This window comes from Neolamprologus multifasciatus, chromosome 3, assembly GCF_963576455.1.
Source record: "Neolamprologus multifasciatus chromosome 3, fNeoMul1.2, whole genome shotgun sequence".
NCBI lineage: Eukaryota > Metazoa > Chordata > Actinopteri > Cichliformes > Cichlidae > Neolamprologus > Neolamprologus multifasciatus.
The window spans coordinates 33,361,010-33,382,991 of record NC_140441.1 but is presented as its reverse complement, the minus strand read 5'-3'; the positions used below and the strand labels follow the sequence as shown (position 1 = coordinate 33,382,991).

The 21,982-nt window shown below is 39.3% G+C and overlaps 2 protein-coding genes across 2 annotated transcripts in view; one reads left to right on the top strand and one right to left on the bottom strand.

Annotated features, from left to right (window-relative positions):
- The window catches only part of LOC146522634 (uncharacterized), a 518,363-nt gene that overhangs the window by 49,205 nt on the left and 447,176 nt on the right, over window positions 1-21,982 (bottom strand). The window lies entirely within an intron of this gene.
- trpc5a (transient receptor potential cation channel, subfamily C, member 5a) overlaps window positions 1-21,982 on the top strand; it is a 203,067-nt gene that overhangs the window by 86,865 nt on the left and 94,220 nt on the right. The window contains exons 2-8 of the mRNA XM_085153481.1: window positions 1,934-1,975; window positions 4,406-4,508; window positions 6,094-6,344; window positions 15,510-15,626; window positions 15,763-15,825; window positions 18,317-18,454; window positions 19,011-19,217. Of these exons, the coding sequence (XP_085009607.1) occupies window positions 1,943-1,975; window positions 4,406-4,508; window positions 6,094-6,344; window positions 15,510-15,626; window positions 15,763-15,825; window positions 18,317-18,454; window positions 19,011-19,217 (912 nt within the window). The 5' untranslated portion in view covers window positions 1,934-1,942. The remainder of the gene's footprint in view (window positions 1-1,933; window positions 1,976-4,405; window positions 4,509-6,093; window positions 6,345-15,509; window positions 15,627-15,762; window positions 15,826-18,316; window positions 18,455-19,010; window positions 19,218-21,982) is intronic.

The following is a 21,982-nucleotide window of genomic DNA, read 5'->3' as shown; positions in this document are numbered from 1 at the left end:
TTCCTACCGCTGGATTATTAATACCACACAGTGTAGGAAAACGTCCTCAATGCTTACTGTTAAAGTAAACAACTGTGGGGTAATTACTGTGCAGTGTCTATGTGATTTGTAACATACACAATCACACGCACAGATGTGCAAACATGAAGAGCTTCTAAACATTCTCTAGGAGTCAGTGGTTCATGGGGATTACATGTATTAATGAGTCTGGAGACACTAATACTGGAGGCTTATCCTGCATGCTGTGTATTGTGCTGAATGTATGTGGATTTGCTGCTCTGCACTGCTCCAGCTGTCCACTCGTCCATCAGTCGCTCATTGTGTCAGCTTCTCTTTAAGTATCAGGTAGAATTAGCTGAAGCCATAAGTAGATTTGGAGATATTAGGTCTTCATTGCTGCTTTTAAAGTCTTCCACAGTGACTGTAAATCCAGTAGAATTACTTACTGGTTTCTGTAAAGACATCGGTGTTGGTTACCTGTTATGTTTTTCCTTATTTTCTGTCATACATGTGTTGTTACTACAATGAATCTTCATATTGTATTTGTATATGGAAGGAGTCCCTATGAGCGAAAAGCTCTCAGGCTCTTTTTTTTCTACTCTTTGCTCCACATGATGTCACTGAGAGTGAACCTGCTCAATGCTACAATTATAGCATTTTGTGGTTGGAGACCACAGAAAGAGCAGAGTTATTGCTGTAACTGTGTGCAATGAACTTGTGATCTCATTACCTTTTGAAGTGGCTCCTTCTAAGACTGGAACCAAGTCTGCAACCAGTCACACTTTTGCCTTCTTCAAAGTAGCTTTAGCGCAACAAGATAGTGGTAAAGAGAGACTAGTCAGCATGCTGTTATGTTACGATTCGAATGGGGTCAAGCTGGCAATTATATTAAGTCTGTGAGAATAAAGCAGTCAACGGTTATAAATAGACAAAATTCGCTGTCTGTCCATCTAAATACACAGAAGTGCAAATTCAGTGTAGTGCTGCAAACCTCATAGATTTAAAACAAAAATTCAAAGAATTCCCATACAAATAATAATAAACTTACATCTGCATTTGGCATGCTTGATTTTTATATAAAAATATAACTAGTCTGCAGTTGATTGGGTCGAGTCCCTTATTGCAAAGAGTCGTGTCAGAGGTGAGTTGCACTCATTGGTGCAGACTTACTTATTGATTGCAGCATTTTGACATTCTTTATTTAGAAATTAGACGGCAACTGTTTGCGAACTTTTCCCAGTCTGAAATGGCGGGGGCATTTAAAAAATGCTGTTTTTTTTCTCGGGTTATCTTTGCCTTATGCTAAATTTGTTTGACGATCTGAAACGTGTATTGAGTAAATGAGCATGGAGTAAATCCTTTTTCAGTTTTTCGTTGGTGGAGTGGCAGAATTATCTTTAGCGTTTCTTGTGTTGATTGTACCTGAGATTTACAAACAGCTGTTCGCTAGATTACTTCTCTGCAGAAAATATAAAGCCTGAATATTTTTACATAAAACCTGAAGTTATGAGGGGATGGTTCTCCTTTAATGATAACACCACTGAGTGAAAATGGCACAGAAATAAAATGATCCTCATAAAAAGCATATGTGCTGCGTCAGTGTGAACACTATGACTCATGGAGCATTGTGCGCTACGATTGCAGCAGTAGTAAAAGCTCTTCCTCGATAATGCTTAAGCTCTCTCTGTGGCCAGAAGCAAAAGTCCAACTGATCTCAAGACTGCCGACTTCAGGTGTCCGCAGTCCTGAGCTCGGGGTTGCACGTTATTCGATTAACCTCTGTGAACTTTCTTTCGCAACCGCTCTTGTGGCTTCAGCTGTTGACCATAATGATAACTGGACCAAACCTGTGCAGCCGTCCACACGCCTGTCTCTTTCACCTCACACTATTTTTACTCCACTCATGTAACACAGCTCTTTTTCCTTTTTCCAGACTGGCCAGATGAATCCCATGACGCAGTTGTACTACAAAAAGGTGAGTCAAACACAGTCTTGTTCTTGATCCTGAAACTGAAAAATTTGTCAAATTAACCTCATTCTCATAATTGGAACTTGTTCATCTCCACAAAGTTAGAAGTTCTGAATTGCACAAAGCAGACACGTTGGTGTCTTAGCGTCTCCATCACTCTGCTGGGTTTACAGTGTGGTGTGGAGAAGATACCTGAGTGAAAAGGCTTCACTTGGAGAGTTTCAGTGTGCTTGCATCTTGTTGATTGATGATGGTAAATGAACTGTATCTTAAAGACAGAAATAATTTTTAGCATAATGCCCTAAGAAAAACACATTAAAATACACTGAAGTATTTAAAAAAAGTAGTTTCATTTTCCAGTCATCCTGATAACTGCTTCTGATCCCTTTAAGTGGCCAAGAGAGACAGAAGAGTTCCTAATATTGCTTTCATTTCATTAATTGCTTTTTCTTCATTCTTATACTTATTTAAAATTTATTTTTTGAGTTTTATTTTAAACTGGTTAGTATCACTATTGACCTTTATTTCTTCTTTTAACTCATTCCAGAATTTAACTCCCGCTATGGAAATAGACATCCTTTTCAATGTTGTTCTTACTCTTTGTAATTTTAAATTCCACTTCCCTCTAAAATTATACCTTCCTTCTCTTTCTAAGAACCATTTACTTATTTGGATTTGTACCATCTCTTTCTTTGCCTTATATATCATTTGCACTGTTTTAAACTTCACCGTCTTAATAAAAAGTGCATTTGTGTGAGCCCTATACCCCTCCTGATTTATTAGTCTAATAGCCCTTTTCTGCATTATGATTATAGTCTGAATATTACTTTTATATGTATTTCCCCAAACCTCTACACAATAACTCACGTATGGTAATAGTAAAGCACAATATAACACATACAATGTTTTCCTATCCAGAAATTGTTTTGTTTTCCCCAAGACAGCAATGCCCCGAGCTAACTTTCCCCTCACATAAGTGATGTGTGATTTCCAACAGGCTTTATGATCAATGATCACAGCAAGACATTTTATGGTATTAACCCTTTCTAGATATACATTATCAACACAAATTTCAATGTTAATGTTTTTCGTATAGTTTCCAAATAACACAAACAAAAAATCAATTAATTAACAATAAAGTTAAAGTTGTCATTAAATCTGCTCATCATAAGAATGAATTTCATATTAGTTTGATGTCTTTACTGATTTCTGTGAACTATTCTTAATAATAATAATAATAATAATAATAATAATAATAATAATAATTGTACAGCAAACATCTTTAATGACTTTAAAAAAACAGATTTTTACGCACATTTGAAATTTTTATCAATGCTGTTTTTGTCAACAGAGGGTGGAAAGTATACATTTGACTACAGCTGGTAGTTTCTCGTTACACATATAAAATGTTTGTTTGACAGTGGTCATTGGATTGAGTAAACATCTTAACACTGGGAATGTCCAAAAAACTAAGAGCTTAAAACGACTGCTGATTCCAAGATCATCAGTTCGAACAGTTGCATAAAACAAGCAATTTGGATGTTTCACCACTTTGCTTAGACCCAAACAAGCAAATCCTTTGCTCAAGGTTTGACTGAAATTTGCAGCTGCCCACATAGTCAAGCCAAATGCCATCTGCAGGAAGGTTTTATGGTCAGCTGATTGAGCTATTTGGCAACAAAGACAAGAGGTTTGTTTGGAGAAGTAATAATTAGGCTTTCAGACCTAAGACCACTATATCAGCTGGCGAGCATGGTGATTGTAGCATCATGCTCTGGGGCTGTTTTTTGCCACTGATAGTAAAGTGGATAAAATGATGGAGGAGGAGTGCTGTGTCCTAATTCTTCAAGTTCACCTCACACACCTGAAGTGGGTTTAGAGTGGATAAAGCAGGCTAATATTAAGGTTCGATTTCAACCCTGTTAAAAACGAGTTAACTATGCTTCAAACTCCACCAAGTCTTACATTTGACCACCGAGAGCTGTCAAATATCCAGCCAAAATTATGCAAATTATGCAAATTATGCAAGTTATGCCAGATATAAATGGTATATAATATAATAATATATAATGGTATATAATGTATATATTTGAGCCTGTATGTATACTGTTGACCCTAAATTCAAAATAAGTTATAAGTTGTACACCCAGGTCTTGTTTTTGTTTAAAGTCATTAAAGCTGTACAGTTAGACCACTCTGGGGAAAAGAACAGTTTTAAATAAATTATTAAAAACCGAAATTTATGCCCATGATGGGTGTATTTTGGCAAAACAACTGTGTACCCACCACTACAAGGGTAAAACTTTGGTGAACATTTATTCTGCATGTGCATTCATTCAATAACACAACTGGCTCATATGTTTTTTTGTTTTTTGTTCATGTCTCTACTTACATGCAGTTTGCCTCATGTTGTCGTCCTCTGTTTTTGTGGTTTAGGCGACATATTCGCCGTACCGCGACCGCATCCCACTTCAGATTGTCCGTGCTGAGGTGGAGCTGTCTGCTGAGGAGCGGGCCTACCTCACAGCTGTAGAGAAAGGTAAACGCACACACAGCCTTGCACAGCCATCTGCTTATTTTAAGCCACATAGTTGCCTCCACAAATGCATTCTACTGATCCACTCACCCGTTAAATGATGCTGAGTTTATACTTTCTGATAGCTGAGCAGCTGGTCAGTCAGAGTGTGTCAGTGCACAGGTGTGCTGCACCAAACGTCCTTGAACAAGATGCTGCAACCAGAAATTCATTGACTAATCGGACACAGCTTCATAGTGTGAAGTCTACTGCAAAAGCAACCCAAGAGTTTCTCAAAGCGAAGAAACGAGTTCAGTCACCTGATCACAACCTTACAGAGCATTTTACTCTAAAGTCAAACCTGAAGGCAGAGAGGCCCACAGAAAAGTACCAACTGAAAGCAGCTGGAGTAAAGGCCTAGCAGAGCACCTTAAGGAAGTAAACACAGCACTGGGTGATGCTCATGCAGAGCAAAAAGTGTCATTATCCAAACACTTGCCGACCTGACTATGCTTTCTAAATATGTCACTTTCCTGCAACCAGTTGTAAGAAACACTTGGACATCGCAGGAAAGGGTTAGGTAAGACAACCTTAAATAAGTTTACATCGTGGGCCAAATGAAACTCCACTTTCTAGCGTAAAGATATTTAGCTAAATATTTAATCCCCGAGATGCCTTAATGTAAGAAAAAGAAGTACAGGATACATAATAAATGTGTAATATTACAGTAGTTCATGTAGCTCCATCATCCAGACTATTCTGTATTTATAATGATTTTTGTAATTGTTTTATTCTTCAACTCCTGAAAACACAATTAAAAGTTCAAAATCTTTACACTCCTTCACATTTCCCAAAGTGTCTTTGCAAGGCCAATTCTGGCTCCCAGGCTTTATGTTTGACACCCCTGCTTTTAAAAAGATCAGTATACATTAGATACTAGTCATACACACATGTACAGTGCTTTTCAACAAACAACAATAGTAAGTTGCACAGTAACTAGCCCTTTCTCAGGATACCTTACCCTGTTTTTTTAAAAATTATTTTGTTATACATATTTTGTTCATCTCCACATTTTAAATTTTGTTTGATGGCATCACAAACCTGGGTGGGCCCTTCTGTGAGGAGTTTGTGTGTTCTCCCCGTGTTTCCAAGGATTTTCTCTGATTACTGTTAAAAGGTCTTGTGATAAAAAGCTAACCCTGTAATGTGAAGTGAGTTTTTGAGTGCTTTAGATAATCAGCGTGACCCTCCCCCCAAACAATACTTTTTAAGCAATAGAAGGACTCGATGTAGCAAACACGATACATGTTAAAACTCATATATGCAAATGAGTGTTTAATGTCTTTTTTGTAGACTTTGAAAAGACTTAATTTTGATTGATAATGATTTGATTCTTGTGCACAGGAGGTGAGAATAAATCCTGAAAAAGTATAAATGAATAAGCATATATATCATACAAATATCTGTATTGGCATTAGCTCCCTGACAGATTTGTATTTTACAGACTTTCACATCAGTAGACACATAAACAATAATTTGGGTGAGAAAGTGAAATTTTTGATGAAGCATGTTTAGCCACCTGCACACTTCAACTATCCTCTTCCTGTAGGTGACTATGCGGGAGTGAAACATGCCCTTCGCGAAGCAGAGGTGTACTACAACATGGATGTGAACTGTCTGGACCCGCTGGGCCGCAGTGCTCTCCTCATCGCCATCGAGAACGAGAACCTGGAGATCATGGAGCTCCTGCTCGACCACGGCATCCACACGGGCGACGCCCTGCTGTACGCCATCAGGAAGGAGGTGGTGGGTGCCGTGGAACTGCTGCTGTCACACAAAAGGCCCAGCGGAGAGAAACAGGTGCGTGCGGATGTTTCTTTTTAACTACGCCTAAAGTTTATGTCTTTTGGTTTGTGGTGAACCGACTTCACATTTTCAGTGGCCCCATCTGGACTCTGAAAATGTTTCTGGCGGCACCACTGGTTCAGACCAAACAGAGAGGGAGAGCGAGCCCTCTGTGGGTATATGTTGCATCCAGACGCATCCATGCATGCACGTGTTTGCATTTAGTCATCCGTGAATGTGCGCCTGTGTGAGTATTTTTCCATTTTAGTGTGTGTGTGTGTGTGTGTGTGTGTGTGTGTGTGTGTGAGATAATGAGCAGCACATCCATTCATTGTAATGCTCCATGCCACATTCTGCTGAGAGGAGGGAAATTAAACAGCCCGTTTCATAGACAAACTGTGAAATAGGATTTGGAGACAGACAGCATGTTTGTCTGCTTGCTGCATTTCTGTTTGTGTGTCAGAGAGAGAAAGAGGAGCAGAGGAAGGAAAAACGCACTACAGTTTAGTTTAAAGAGTAGGTGTTGGGGGGGTTAAGATGGAGAGATTCAGAGACGGGTAGTTAAAACACTGATTCACAGCTATTCAAACTAACAGGGGAGTAAATGTGAAGACGGAACGAACGGGAAGTAAATTGCAAAATGTAAAAAATAAATAAGTGAAACAAAGACGTCTTCTTGAAAAATATTCCTGGACTGTTGAGGCTGTGAGGTTCGATGTCACCATGGCAACCAACCCTTGGCCGAAGCAGAGGATTGTGGGAAGGTTTTGGTTGCCTCTCAGTTGGATGTGGATGAGAACAAATCTGTTCTTCCAGTGTTTCTGTTTGTCTTCTCATACTTTTTGTCTCTCTTCAGTTACCTTACACATCACACATGCGTAATACACAGTGATGTCAGCGCAGCGCAGATTTCTATAATTATGATAATAAAACAGTGGGCAGCAACACATACATGTTAATCTGTTTTACTGTCTTGTATAAAATGTTGGCCTATGTGTGAGATTTAGAAAGCAAGAGACATGCGGCACCGTGTTGTTGCTTCAGAATTGCACAGACTGTATATGAAAGATGCACTTAACCACCATGATGTTGGTTTGTTGATGCATTGAGTATTTTCGTCATTGTCATATTTTGTCAAGGACATCATAAGCGAAATGGATGTGACCGCGATTCTGAGGGTCACTGGATGCTCATAATGTAACTGTCAATCACACCGTATGGAGTTAGACCTGCCCAAGAAAATGTTACTTTATCCTTTTTGACTAAAACAAACATCATACTTTAACCAGTAAGACTTGAAACTAACATTTGTTACCATAAAATCCTCAGAAAAGTTAGTACTGAGGTCGTGGAGTATGGGAATTGTCTTTTCCCAAAGACTTTTGCAATTACATGTCCCCCTGCTGACCGTTAGAAAGAATTCAAATTGAACTTACTCCCATATTAATGTTATTTTTTTTGTCTATCTTTTATATACAGTCTATTTCAATTGTCCAATATGTTCAATAAGATCTCAGTCATGTAGCATGCTAAAACAATATGTGTGTGGAGGCTACAGCATCCGGATTGAATTTGAAGGGTGTAGCTGCTGGTGCTGGCTAGCTTGGTTAGCGAGGGGTGTAATTCAGGGTGAAATTACATGAATACCAAGTTTGCTAAGTGAATAACAGGCTTAGGTGTGCTTGTGGGAGTTTCTGTAGGAAAAAATGAACCCCAACTAGAGTTATAGAAAAAAATTCAACCCCTGCACAGTTATCATCAGGGGTGCCTTTAAAAACCCAAACGCTTTTCTACTACAATATCAACATTTCTTTTCTGCTGCTGCACAGTTACCGAAGTCTAAAGATGGATACGCACAGGAAGAGACGAGTAGCAGTGTGGCAAACAGAGTGTGCTTATATTAGCAATAAAAGATGCACAGAAATGTGTCAGTTCACTTTTGTTAGTTTACTTGGGTTCAGCTGAGAGAAGCATAATTCCAGCAAAAGGCATCGGAGAGAATCAAGTTTGATGAGAGGAAAAAAGAGAGAAACTCGGAGAGGAGTGCTTCACAAAGGCGTTACCTCTGCATGTGTGGGGAAAACGAAAAAGTGCCTGTTTGTGGAAAGAGTGATCTCAAGTTTTATATTTAAACTATCCATCGGCGCAACTTTGTGCTGAACATTGGGGGGGGGGGGGGGGGGGGGTTCAAGATCTCTGTCTAAATAAATAAATAAATCTGGGTAAATTCCCAGATGATTAAACATGCAACAATTTCGCTGGTAATGAGTAAAGAAAATCAACAGCTTATTTATGCAAGATAATTCATAATTTTATTGGGTGGGTTATTTTGGTTTGGTCTGATTATTTGGGGGATCATAACCCCCCTAACCCCCCTGGAAATCACGCCTCTGAAACTATCTATTTCACCAATATTCAGGGCACAGTATTGAGTTTTGCACACACAAACATATGCACACTCACACACTTATATTAAGAGCTGGATGTGTGCTTTGTGAGTTTACGTATGTTTCTAAACTGCACTTTTCTACTGACAGGTAGAATCAGGGCCTTTTATCTGCTCCTGCAAAGCTAAACTGTTGATCTTTCTGCCATCCCTCTCCATCTGACTCAGTCTGACTCCCCCTCTTTCTTTGATTACCTCTCTATATCTCTGTGTCCATCCTCCCTCACTCCCCTGTTCACATCCACTCCTCACTCTTCATTACCAGCATACTCGAAATAGAAGGACTGAGGCAACAGCCCAAAGAACAAACGGGAGGGAAGGAGGAAGAAGAGAATGATTTTTTTTTTAAAAAACATGGACAAAAGGATTAGATCTGGAGCTCTTTGCCCTGAAGAGCGAAAACAGAGATGGACTGGAGTCAAATAAAGAAGAAAAACAGCAAATGCAGCATGTAGGAAATCAGATGGGCATAGAGGAAAAACATAGGAAACAAGACACATTAGGAGGGGGACAAAGTGAGAAATAGTTGCAGAGAGAGATGCAGATGAGGGAAGGTTTTGTGTGTCCTTTGATGTGTGAAGCAAACAATTAGAATTGCATGTGTGTAACTGGAGTCAGTGTTAATTTGGGTTTTGATCTGAGTGTATTCATCTGGATTGGATGCACGTGTGTCTGCACCGATGGATGCGAGGAGATACAGTGGATATTTTTATTATCATGCATTGTCTGGTTTTGTTTTTAAAGTGAAATCTCATTTAAAGTGAATCCATAACACAAAACATCTTTTTATAATTTAGCCAGAAAAACAGGATTTCTTGCACAAACTTTCTGCAATTTCACTCCTAATTTGTTGTTATAACTGTTATAACTATAACTATAACAGGACTCTAGCTGAGATCCACTTTCAGTAAACCAGCAGCTCCTTTGTGGACTTTTTTCTTTTCACATTACAGTGTAACAAAGCAAGTGTGACCCGCTGTGATAAACTACAGAAACCATTTGACTGCTCTTTGGAAAATTTCCAGTTTGATGGTTGGCTCTGTGTGCCCCCATCCCAAAGTACCGCCACACTGTTCCCAGAATTTCATGCAGTGACTTTCACGAGAGCTTGCAGCCATCAGCTTATGAATGGGTAATTTGAGAGCCAAATCATAATGTGCTTCAGATAATAGCTCCGAATAAATGGAGTCCAGAATAAAAAGGGGTCCAAATTCTGACACAGTTTGGAGTCAAAAACGACCTTTGATATAAATTTTGCTTTCAATCGTTCTCCTTTCAAGGGGTCAACAGCAGTCGTGCCCTAGATATATTGGATTTTTTGACTGACAGCGACACTGTTGTGGCTGAAAAATGTTTTGGATTGTGAATGTGCATCTGAGTGTGGTTATCATGGCAACACATGGTCCTGGAGATGCTTATAGGACCTGGAGCTACTACTAAAGGTGCTATACTGCTTTGGGATTTTAAGGAAGTTTGGTTTTTTTATTTTTACTTCAGTTTCTATAACCGCCAGACATTTTGAGTTGTTGAATTTAATATGAAGGTTTGGGGTATAAAGTTTTATGTGGTGTGACCTCAGATTACTGAATAAGGTCACCAGGTATCAGGAGCAAAATGATAGAGCAGACTGATATAGGACTTGGCTTGATACTAATATTTGATATTCAGTGCCGATTAAGTCCTGGGAGTGAGACAAAACACAAAACTGTTTTGTTAGCTTTAGCTTTCCCCCTGGGATTAATAAAATGTTCTAAATGTCAGACTGCTTGGTTATCAGCCTGCCATTAAATACATTGGCTTTGTTTTACTAAAAGCCCTTTTGTTTGTTGCCATTTTTAATGTATTAGTACCTCCTAATGACATAGCTGGTTTTCTTTCCACTGTGTAAGTCTGTGTGGGTGCGTGTTTGTGTGTAATCATGGCAAAATGTGGTCTGAGAGACACCTGCTCTAACAGGTGCCACTCTGTCGTGGCTGAAATTGTTTTCACTTTGTGTGTGTGTGTGTGTGTGTGTGTGTGTGGTGTTATCATGGTAACATATGGTCCTGGAGACACTTGTTACTACCACTACCAGGTAGTTTTGAGTACTTTGACTTGTGTTTATGTGTCTGTCTGTAGATTTTGTCAAGACTATAGTCACAGTCCAGCATGACACAGTCAAGAGACTTTAGGGTTGCAGACAACACTTAAGTGAAGACAGACTGTGGAGACAAATGCCGTCCCAGGAATCACTGGTGTTGTCGCAGTGGGATCACATGCTACATGGTGTCTTGATTATTCTGTCTTGTGTTGGTTCTGTAGTTTGTGTTCTTGGTCTTGGAGGCTTTTGATATTTGAGTTTCTCACTTCTGCTTAGATCTTTATCAGTTTCTGTCATATTCTCTGGGTTCTGTGGAGTTTTGGTACATGTGTACTGATGGTGTGGGTTCCCATTTTAATTTTAATTTGTTTTTAATTCCCTCAGTGTCCCGCCCAATTCTTTGGTCATGCCTCAGTCCCTTTGTGTTTTCTTGTTTTCTTTCCTTCGGTTGTTTCCGGTTTTACTTTGTTTCCTGCCTCAGGTTTGCTTCCTGTCTGTATTCGCCAAGTCTAGATTGTTTTCACCTGTTTCCCTTCAGTTATCAGTTACTTGTGTATAAATAGTCCTTCCCACCCTGAAGCTTTTATCAGATCTTCTCCTGTTCATCTCTCTTGCGTCTGTTGTGAGTTTATTTGCCCTCAATTATTTTCAAAGTTACTTTTACTCTTTGGGTTATTTTCCTGGAGTTGCCTTCTCAGGGACTTTCAGTGCTTTGAATTAAACTTTTGGTCCATCCAAAATTGAGTTATGAGACACACCCAATGGTAACTTATCATTTATTTCCAGTAATTTAAGTATCCCTTAAAGTATTTTTTAATGACTCAAAAATCTTGTATCAGAATACCTGTTCTAGTGACTCCAGTATTTTAAAACTTTATGCACTCGCAGTTCTGTGCAAAAACTGGCTCAATACTCAAGACTCCACAAATGAGTGAATGAACCTAATAACCAACTTATAACTGAAACCATAGGTTTTCTCAAAAGTTTAAAGTGCTTTTCTTGGCTAAATCTAAACATTCATTCACCGCGCACTTTATTACGTACACCCAGTACTGGGTTGGACCTCATTTTAGACTTCAGAACTGCCTTAATTCTTTGTGATATCAACAAAGTGCTGGAAACATTCCTCACAGATTTTGGTCCATATTGACATGATAGCATCACACAGTTGCTGCAGATTTTCTTTGGCTTCCTAAACCCTACAGACGGTTGTGTGGGAAAATCCCAGCACTTTCTGAAATACTCAGATCAGCTTGTCTCAGACAACCTGCCATATTCAGACTCACTTAAATCACCTTTTTTTTTCATTCTAATTCTCAGTACGTCATTTTGACCGATACCCAGTGCACTGAAGTGCTGCCAGGTGATTAATATAGTGGCAGTCAAGTTTAGATGGGACTCAAGCTATGAAACCCAGCCTTTGCACCGTTGTAGCAGATAAAGATAAACATTTCCTCTGAACATAATCCAGCCAGCAATAAATCGGGAAAAAAAATGTAGATCGAGTTTAACTAAACCTTTCTCTCATATTTCATCATGTCGCTTTAACTCTCAGCGATCTGACCCATCTTCAGAAACATGTAAGAGCAACAAGCCCATAACAATCACACCTCCTGCTATCTCACTGTGTTGCTCCATTTTGGGGGAACCAACAGTGTACATCTGGAGCCTAAATATGCCATTGGTGTAGTTTCACCTAATTGAAAAAGTTTAAAGTGGTGCTCGTTCGCAGCTGCAGATGGTGCAGCCAATTTCAATGCGTGAAAAATCAATTGTACTCAAGTTATGTTCATTCTGTTATTTGCCGTTTCTGTATTTGCATGTGTGCTTGCTTATATTTACTTGTTTGTGTATTCTCGGTCTGTCTCTTTAATTTTTATTTGGGGCCCAGCCCGTGGCAGCTGTTCTCACACTCCTTATCACGGCAGGAAAAAAGAGGGATTAGAAAAAGAGAGAAAGATCGGATGAAGAAAATAGGGTTGTGGCAGGTGAGAGGAGGAAGAGACAAAGGTAGAGAGAGATGAGGAGAGTAAGTTGATGGAAAGGAGGGGGTTAGATGAAGGGAAAACAAGGAAATGAGAGAGATGCAAGAAGATGGAGGGGGGGAGAAAATAGAAGAATGTGGAAAGGGGAGACGAGGAGAAGATGAGGCAGCAGAAAAGATGGAGACAGAAAGATGGGAAGGGTGAGGAGAAGCACTCTCCGTCATTCTCCCTCTGAGACATGAAAGAGTCCACACATGTACCCTCCTTCCTCAGCCCCTCCTCCTCTCTCTTCTTCAGATGTCTGGGAGTACACGTGTGTGTGCTTTTCTTTGACATACCAGCACCCTGTCAGCCTCATTCTTAACTTTTACTTTAGGGTCCTGGTTTCAGCATAAGACAGCCTTCAGCTTTATATAATATACCATCAATTGATCACGAATGTCTCTGTCACTGTTAGTAGTGGATTAAAAGACCTTTTTAAATAATTTTTAGCTTTTATTTCTAATGAGATCTCTACACTCATTTTCAACATTGATCGCTCTTATGTTCCACGTTCTGCTGGTCGTTTCAGCAAAGCTCAAGGCTGTTGACATTTGGCTAGTTGAGTGTTTGGAGCAGTATTTGTTTTCTAAACCATTAATGCTATTCTATGCCATTTACTATTGGAAACTACCAAAAGACTAAAGAGTCCACACAACAGTGCGCATGATTCAGTCCAGCAGAGGTAGCTTGTTTGCAGTGCTTCCCCTGCTAGACTGGGGTAGCACTGCATGCCATCTATGTGCAGAGAGCTCTGTTGTTGATGGAGATGGTGTACAAAGAATGTGGTCTTGATCTTTGAAGGGTTTTCTTTTTTTCACACCTCTCCTGTTCCCGGAATTTTGCACTTGGCAGATGTCATCCACTTCCAGAGACACACAGTTGGGATTTTGGAAGTCTGGACTAGAGCACGAGTGCAGTGGGTAAACACCCCTCAACTGGCTCAAGTGTGCACATTCTTGGGACCTTAAACTACACTTTACTGCCTTTACAAACCACCACCAGCCTATGGAAACTGCACTTGTGGTTAAATACCTGGGACTCCTGATCTGAAGGAAAATGAAGAAGCCTTCTGTGTGAGTTTGAGTTGCCTTTAACTCCGGTCAACTATGACCTGGATGACAATGACCCAATAATATAGCAGTACACAGATACCTGGGAGGTCTCTGTTTCTCAAATCAGACACTCTGATGTACGTACCCTCTTTTTCACTCAGCAGCAGGGCCTGTACCTTGTCTTTCTACATTGGTCAGATGTGGTTTGTGTTGTACTGTAAATTAAGTTTTACACACTCCTGTATGACATCTTTGTGTTGTGGTAGTCTCTCAAAAAAGTTTTAATTTCTAGCATGCTTCAACAAAACTTTGAAGAGATTTTAAAGAATTGTTATTTTTGAAGAGAGTCTATTAAAATATTATGCTCAAGAAAATCTACCATCCACGTTTCTATTGATGTATATTTTTTTTTTAAGTTTATTGTTATAGCAGTTATCAAAGCCTTTCTACAGAGGCTAGTGCAGAACAATTAATAAAACACGCAGTAATAAATATAACATCAAATTACTTGGGGAACTGCAATTGATGGCAAATACTACACATTTGTGTTGCGTCTTACAAATGATTTGTGACCACTCAACTCCATATTGACGTTTAAAGCTGTAGATTACAAATTTGATGGCGGTGCACACCCAGCTGTTTTGGGTGTTTTGAAGATCCCAGCATTTTGTTTGAAGACAATGTGATCTCCGCCTCAAAAACAATCTTCCAAGCTCTGCTACATATGGCTGGCACTCTTGTTGTTGTCTTTGTGAGGTTGCCAGGCAGAGATTCCAGAAAGTTCCTGCTCTGGGCCAAGAAACAGTCTGGCACACAGCCCCCTGATATAACTGACTGTAAAGCTACAAGTGGTCGTGTTTACATTTTGTACAGATTATATGAAGCAGATGTAACGTGTCCGTTATGGGCTGGACTAACCTAGTGATCGATAGCATCATAGACTCAAGACGTGGCATTAGTCTAAAAACTGTATCCTCTTGGTTCAGGCGTCTTGTTAACATGCGTCTGCATTTCTTTCTTTTTTTTTTCTTTTTTTTCTTTTTTTTTTTTTTTCTTTTCTTTTTTTTTAATATGCAGCCATTACATTCTTGGTTTTCCTCTCTCCATCTCTCCTTTGTCTTCCTGTAATGACAGACCTCCTGGTATTCACTTGGCAAACAAACAATCTTCCACTCCCCTCTTCTCTCCCAGGTACAGCTGGTGTTCAGAGCTGCATCCGTGAGGGATAAAATGAGTTTTGGAGAGGATGTGGCTTTAAATAATCTACCTCTGCAGAGTTGTCAAGCAGGAAATTTCTTTTTATCGAATACATTACACTAATTTAGTTTGTTTTAATCTGATTCAAGAGTGTTTGATTGGATTCATCATTTGCTTAATTTGTCTTTCACTTTCAGTTTTCCCCCTATGTAACAGTGTCACATGTGGAGCTGAATCAAAGCTTTTTAATTGGACAATAAAAGTGTTTCTTAGTCATTTTTTTTCTGTTTAACTGGCGGTTGACAGCAGGCTTTTTACCCAAATATTAAAAGGTAGATAACAGCCAGTTTAAGAGGTTTGTACTTTGTTCTCCTACAGGTTCCTTCTCTGATGATGGACAGCCAGTTTTCAGAGTTCACCCCAGATATAACTCCCATCATGCTTGCTGCTCATACAAACAACTATGAGATTATCAAGCTGCTTGTCCAGCGGAAGGTAATGGTTGTTCTATGCATAAGTTATCAACATAATGAGCAGTAAGCTCTTTTTTTGTCTGTCTTGATGGTTAAGGAATAAAGCGAGATCTTTATTTTATCAGTGATTTGTTGTTTGATGTTTTTGCTCTGTGTAGGTCACTATACCCAGACCACATCAGATACGATGCGACTGTGTTGAGTGTGTATCCAGCTCAGAGGTAAGGGATTTTCTTTCTTTAGTGCTGCATATTTTGCATTGCTTGCATTGTGTTTGGTTTGCTAAACATTTATATTTGAATATATTTAAATTGCTTTTACAAACTTTAACTTCCAGCATGGACTCTAGATTAGACATCAACAATTTCCAACATCATTTCCAAATTTTTGAACTCGCCTACATTTAATGTTCTTATACTTTGCAACAATATGAAAGATGAATGAGCATGCTTTATTGATATAACCAGGCTCTGAGCCTTAAATTTGAAGACTTAAACATTTTTATGAAGGTAATGGTTTGGAGTGAATAATCTTTTTTTATCTGAAACTACAAAACTGCTTTACAGTAAATTCTTGAAATCTTGTTTAATCATTTCAGGCACGAGAACAGCACATAGCTTTAGTAAATTTCCCTCAGATCCAATGTAAAAATAGCTTTATGCTTTCCATACAAGGCACCACCAACTCTATTGCAGATCTCAGCTTTGTTATATAAATTGAAAAGGTGCAGTCTGCAACTTTAAACCGAATTTACCCCAGCTCCACCATAATAACGATGATGATGATGATGATAATGATAAAAAAAAAATGTCCGTTAAGCTGCTTTGCTGCTCTTCTTTTTTTAATCTTGCCCAGGGAGTGAAATGAAAAGAATTTTGTTCAAACAGACAATAAGTCATTAAAGCACTAGGAAATATTTCTCTATTAATCTATATTTACAATGAACACTTAACTTTAACAGACTGTTCATAGTCTAGACCAGGGGTCTGCAACCTTTTACACCCAAAGAGCCACTTGGACCCAGTTTCCACGCAAAAGAAAACATTGGGAGCCGCAAATACTTTTTGAAATCTAAAATGAAGATAACACTGTATATATTGTTTTTTACCTTTATGCTTTGTGTGAACAACTAAAGTAAGTAAGTAAAGTTTATTTATTAAGTGCTTTTCACAGACAGACAGTCACAAAGCGCTGTACACAAAAATTAAAATAAACAACACAATCTATAGACATTATACACAATGTAAAAGATCAAATGTAAATAATGTAAAGAATATAAAATACGTAGATCAACAAAAGGCTTGTTTGAACAGAATAGTTTTTAACTGCTTTTTAAAAGAATCCACAGAGCAACTAAAGTGTGTTGCTTATGAAATCCATAAAGTGCTACAGAGAAAATTACATTTTATTTATGTAATTAACACATTTTAAACTCTTAAAGAAACATAACAAAAGGAAAGACACCCAGCTGAACTAAAATGATCCAGCAAACAAAAACTGTTGTGAGCCGCCACCCTTATATCGCCTTTGGGCTTTTGGAGCCTTGACCTGACTTTTAAAAAGTAATTGGAAAAAAAAGCACTATGCTGCTAAAAAAAAAAAAAAAAATAGATATTTGCAAAATTCTGCCTAAATATGTATTTTACTTGGTTAATGTGTGTGGTGGGGCGTGGTCTGCAGCGTTGCTGCATGGGAGGCGGACGCACCTGAGCGGCACCCGCAATCACGCCTCGCTGCCTTAAAGTCTGTGCTCTCTCTGCTGTTGTGTTGTCGGGCTGTGAGCTGAAAAGCTACAGCCGGCTGTATGTGTACAGCAGCCGTGTGTGAAAAGTGGTCAATAAAGAGATGCTGAAAAGCGTGTTCATGAAAACATCGTCGGGTCTGCCGTGATATGTTTACAATAAGATTTATGGTCCCGAACCTCTGCGCACAGCATCTGCAATTCGGGGCTTTCATCTTTACGCAGGACTGTAAGGTGTCATCTGTGAAGCGTGAGTGGTGTTTGTTTTAACATAGGTCATGGTGGAGCTGCCGACATAATGTGGATCCGAAGATCCATAACTGGCCTACCTGGGGTTGAAAGTCTCGATAAATGCACGGCGTTTCGGCGGGTATACCGGCTTCCACGAGTGTGACGCTTATTTTGAGCGATGAAAAAATAATAAGATATAATTTTATTTTTATATTTCAAAATCACAATAATCTTCCAATTTAGAACTACAAGTTAAAAAAAAAGAGAACTAAACACAAATAAAATACACTTCAGCTAAATACTTCTAATTTATTTTCCCAAACCACCCGGAGCCGCAGTATAAAGACTAAAGAGCCGCATGCGGCTCCAGAGCCGCAGGTTGCCGACCCCTAGTCTAGACATACCACACCATAGTCACTCATACAAACTGGTTAAACGAGTGTTATCAGACTGCTGGTGCAAAATCTGAAGACAAAACTGAAAAACTAAAGTTCACCATCTTGTTTTGTCTGGGATAGATGCTACCCTATGACATAGTTGGCCTGCAGTTAAAACACGTGAACCATGCATGTTGAACATCCGATCTGGGAACAGTTATGTTACATGTGAAAGATAGCCAGTGTGTTAGTTTTTGTTATACCGATTGAAACTGTTTCTCGATGTTAACGGTGCCTTCTGCAAGTCTCGTAGTTAATGTAAATCTTAAAGGAAGGGTAAAACCCTTTCCTGATTCTTTGTAGGTCGACAGCCTTCGACATTCACGGTCTAGACTCAACATCTACAAGGCTTTGGCCTCGCCATCTCTCATTGCATTGTCCAGTGAAGATCCCATCCTCACTGCCTTCAGACTGGGCTGGGAACTCAAAGAACTCAGCAAGGTATGGATGTTGATGTCATGTTTGTTGACCAAAAGAAGAAACTTAACAAAACTCCTTCTCTTCGTACATAGCCCATTACGTTTCTAAACAGCCAAGGTACAGATGTAAAGCAACTTCCTAAAACTTGATGGGATGTTAAATTAACTGTGGAAGGAGTAGCATTCAGCATCATCTTCCTCTTACTCATTTGCCTCAAGTATTTCTTTCACTTATGCTGTCAAGAGTGACTGTCTCCCCCTGCCTCACATTTTTTCTGGTATTTATCGTCTCAAAAGTAACAGCAAAAAGACTCTCACCATACCTTACTATAATCCCTGCAGTCTTTTCTCGGGTAACAAGAACAGACACACTTCTTCTCCAATACTGAGTCTCTATGATGCAGACTTCAGAATGGTTTATGTCAAATAATACTTTCATTTTTGGGGTCCACATAGAGATTGTGATGCTTTTAAGCTATTCCAGCAGCTGATGGAAATCTAAAACTGAGGAAATCAAAGAGCCATCATATGTTTCCCATTAATCTTACAGCATTAATCTTACTCCACCCTTATTTCAGGTGGAGAATGAGTTTCGTCAGGAGTATGAGGAACTGTCTCAGCAGTGCAAGCGTTTCGCCAAGGACCTCCTGGATCAGGCCAGGAGTTCTAGAGAACTTGAGACCATCCTGAATCACAGAGACAACGACCAGAGTGAGGAACTAGACCCTAGACAGTGCCATGATCTGGCCAAGCTCAAACTCGCCATCAAGTACCACCAAAAAGAGGTAGGGACTCGGCTTGGATAGGAACTCATATTAAAGAATCTATCAGACCACTCCTCATCAAATCACTCTGTTTCTTATAGATAAAACTGGTTCACCTGATTGTTTTGGGTTTGTCTGAATGTGCTGCTGAAAATTTCCGCAGAATAATAATCAGTCTGTGTGAATGTCCAAGATGCTTTATATATGACCCATCACGGTCAAGGTAGCATGTCTTTTGCATATTTGCTATACTTTTACTCACTGTGAGCAGAGTGACCATCAGTTGGCTGAATAAGCACTTTGGTCCTAGGTTAAACATAACATTACAACCCAACGGTAAAGTTCATCTTCAAATTCATCATATTCACGGTGAATACTAACTTAACTGCAGTCAAAGATTTGCTTTGTGAATAATGAAGTAAAGGTGTCCGGAGCCACAAATGAAGTCCAACTCCCTTTTAACCCTGGAGAACCCATGGGGTCAAATTTGACCCCATGGGTTCTCTAGAAAACCAATGGGGTCGGCTCTGACCCCATGGGTTCTCCAGGGTTAAAGTTTACCCTGTCCGGCCACACATTCATGTTGATGTATGTGAGTTCCTGCCTTGGAAGCTGTTGGCTATTTCGGCTTTTACAGGGAGACAAAAAGGAGTGATTACAAACAGTGCAAGCTTTGCTCTGCTTTCTATTTCACTTTGTGTGTGTATATGAGTGGAGTAAGACAAGTGACAATAAGAAAGCAGAGCAGAGGAGAGAGGGATTAAGATAACTTTAATCTATCTTAGATGTCAGAAGGCCTGGCAAAAAAAATCTGTCTCCATTAAAAGCAAAGAAGAGAAGCTGACGAGGAAAAAAACTGCCTGCATATACCGCAGTGTCGTAGTCATTTTACAAACCTGCAGCGGTTTGGTGGTTGTTCACGGGTTCCTTTTGTTGTTGTTGGCTGGGAGCTGTGTCCAATCAGCTTGTTTTGGTGTAAGATGCTGGTGGTCTAGTGTCATATTCAGTTATTATCAATGATTGTAGCACCTTTAACATGCAGCGGGGTTTGACCACATATACTATGCTTTATAAACCCACACACCAGCACAAAACATGCTACATTTATGTCGGTCTTTGCCAAATGAAAACTCTCCAATCTTGTTGATATGCCAGCATGGTACATTCATAGTTTGCAGGTTTCTAGGTTAAACTATTAGTGTATTTCAATGCATATGGTGCCCATTCTAATTAATTTAATGAGATCAGTAGGTTTTATATAAATATATTAAATTAAAAATTTGTTTGTCACATACACAGAACAACATGTTGTGAAATGTTTGTGTCCAAGCTGCAGACAAGCTGCAGATGTAGCTGCGCTGTTCCAGGGCTTAGTTTTAGCATGGCGCAGGGGGTCTAGCCAGGACCATTACTGGATACCGAGTGGGAATCAAACTTGCGACTCCTGCTCTGTTTTTAAAAAAACAAACAAAATAGAACACCTCCTGTAATATTGTTGAGGAATTGATGGACCTAATAGTTCACTATACTGGGGTTTGTCAAAGGAGATGAGGATGCCAGTTGATGTAGACGGTAGAAGCAAAAATCTAGGGAGGAAAGGAGGGTGAAGGCTGGTGAGCGGTTGAGGTGCAGGGTTAAATAAAAGAGGGAGGATGAAAGGGACAGGGAGGGAAAGTGAGATAATGAGCTGGAACAAGAGTGAGCAGATACAAAGCCAGCAAACGAATGAGAGATTTAATGGGACAGAAAGTGAGGGGAAAAAATGGAGAGCCAGAGGGATCAAACGAGTGCATGAGCGAGAAAGAGATGGAGATTTGATGGGATAGAGTTAGAGAACAAAACAGAGTTTTGGAAAACCCCAAGGCAGTCTGTGTCTCTTCCCGTCCATCCACATGTCTGTTTCCTACACTTTCTAACTTTCTGGAACAGAGGGATACTGCCAGACAGATGAAAGCAGAAGTGAAAGGACAGCGCAAAGGGAGGAGGGGAGGGGTGTCAGGGAAGATACGTAGATGGACTGGGAGAGAAGTAAGAGCAGGAAAATGAAATGCTTTATCTCTCTTGAGTGCAAGAGGTGACAAAGGTAAAGATCTGAAGAGAGGCTATAGACATGCTGAGTGCCAGACAGAGGGCTGGCATTTCTCCCTCCCTGGGGACGGAAGATCAAACAGGTTAAGGTGAGAAGCTTTAAGGAGTATGCACCAAATCAGAATTTTCTGCTTTAATTTTTAGCACAAGCCCTACTATTTAAACATTAAACCTTTTTGTGTTGTTTAATGTAGAGAAAATTTGAAAGCACAGAAAAAAATCATACCCTAAAGTAATCTTCAAAATGTTCACAACTGTCTTAAAGTTAAAGGTTATAGACATTCCTGCAAGCAGAGCTGAATATCTGAACATCTAGTGTAGTTTGCAATATCCACTATAAAGTGACAGTTTTCTTGCTAAACATGGTAACCATTATACTGTTTAATAGTTTTATGTGATATCATGTCAGAATCATTTTTACATGCTATATGCTAATAGGCTAACATGCCTAACAATGGTGTATGTTACCCTGCAGGTGACATGCTAATAAAGCATGCTGAATAATACATTAAACATTAGCTGAATAAGATTTTTTTAAAACTTTGTGATTGCTTACTAATGATCTTGTACTTGTTATATGCATATTTCAAATTTAAATGCTACCTTTGTATCAGTCATTATGCTGACTATGCTAATGATAACCCACTACAAATAAACTTGCCAAAACAGGCAAACTTGTGATTCAAATCTGTAAAGAA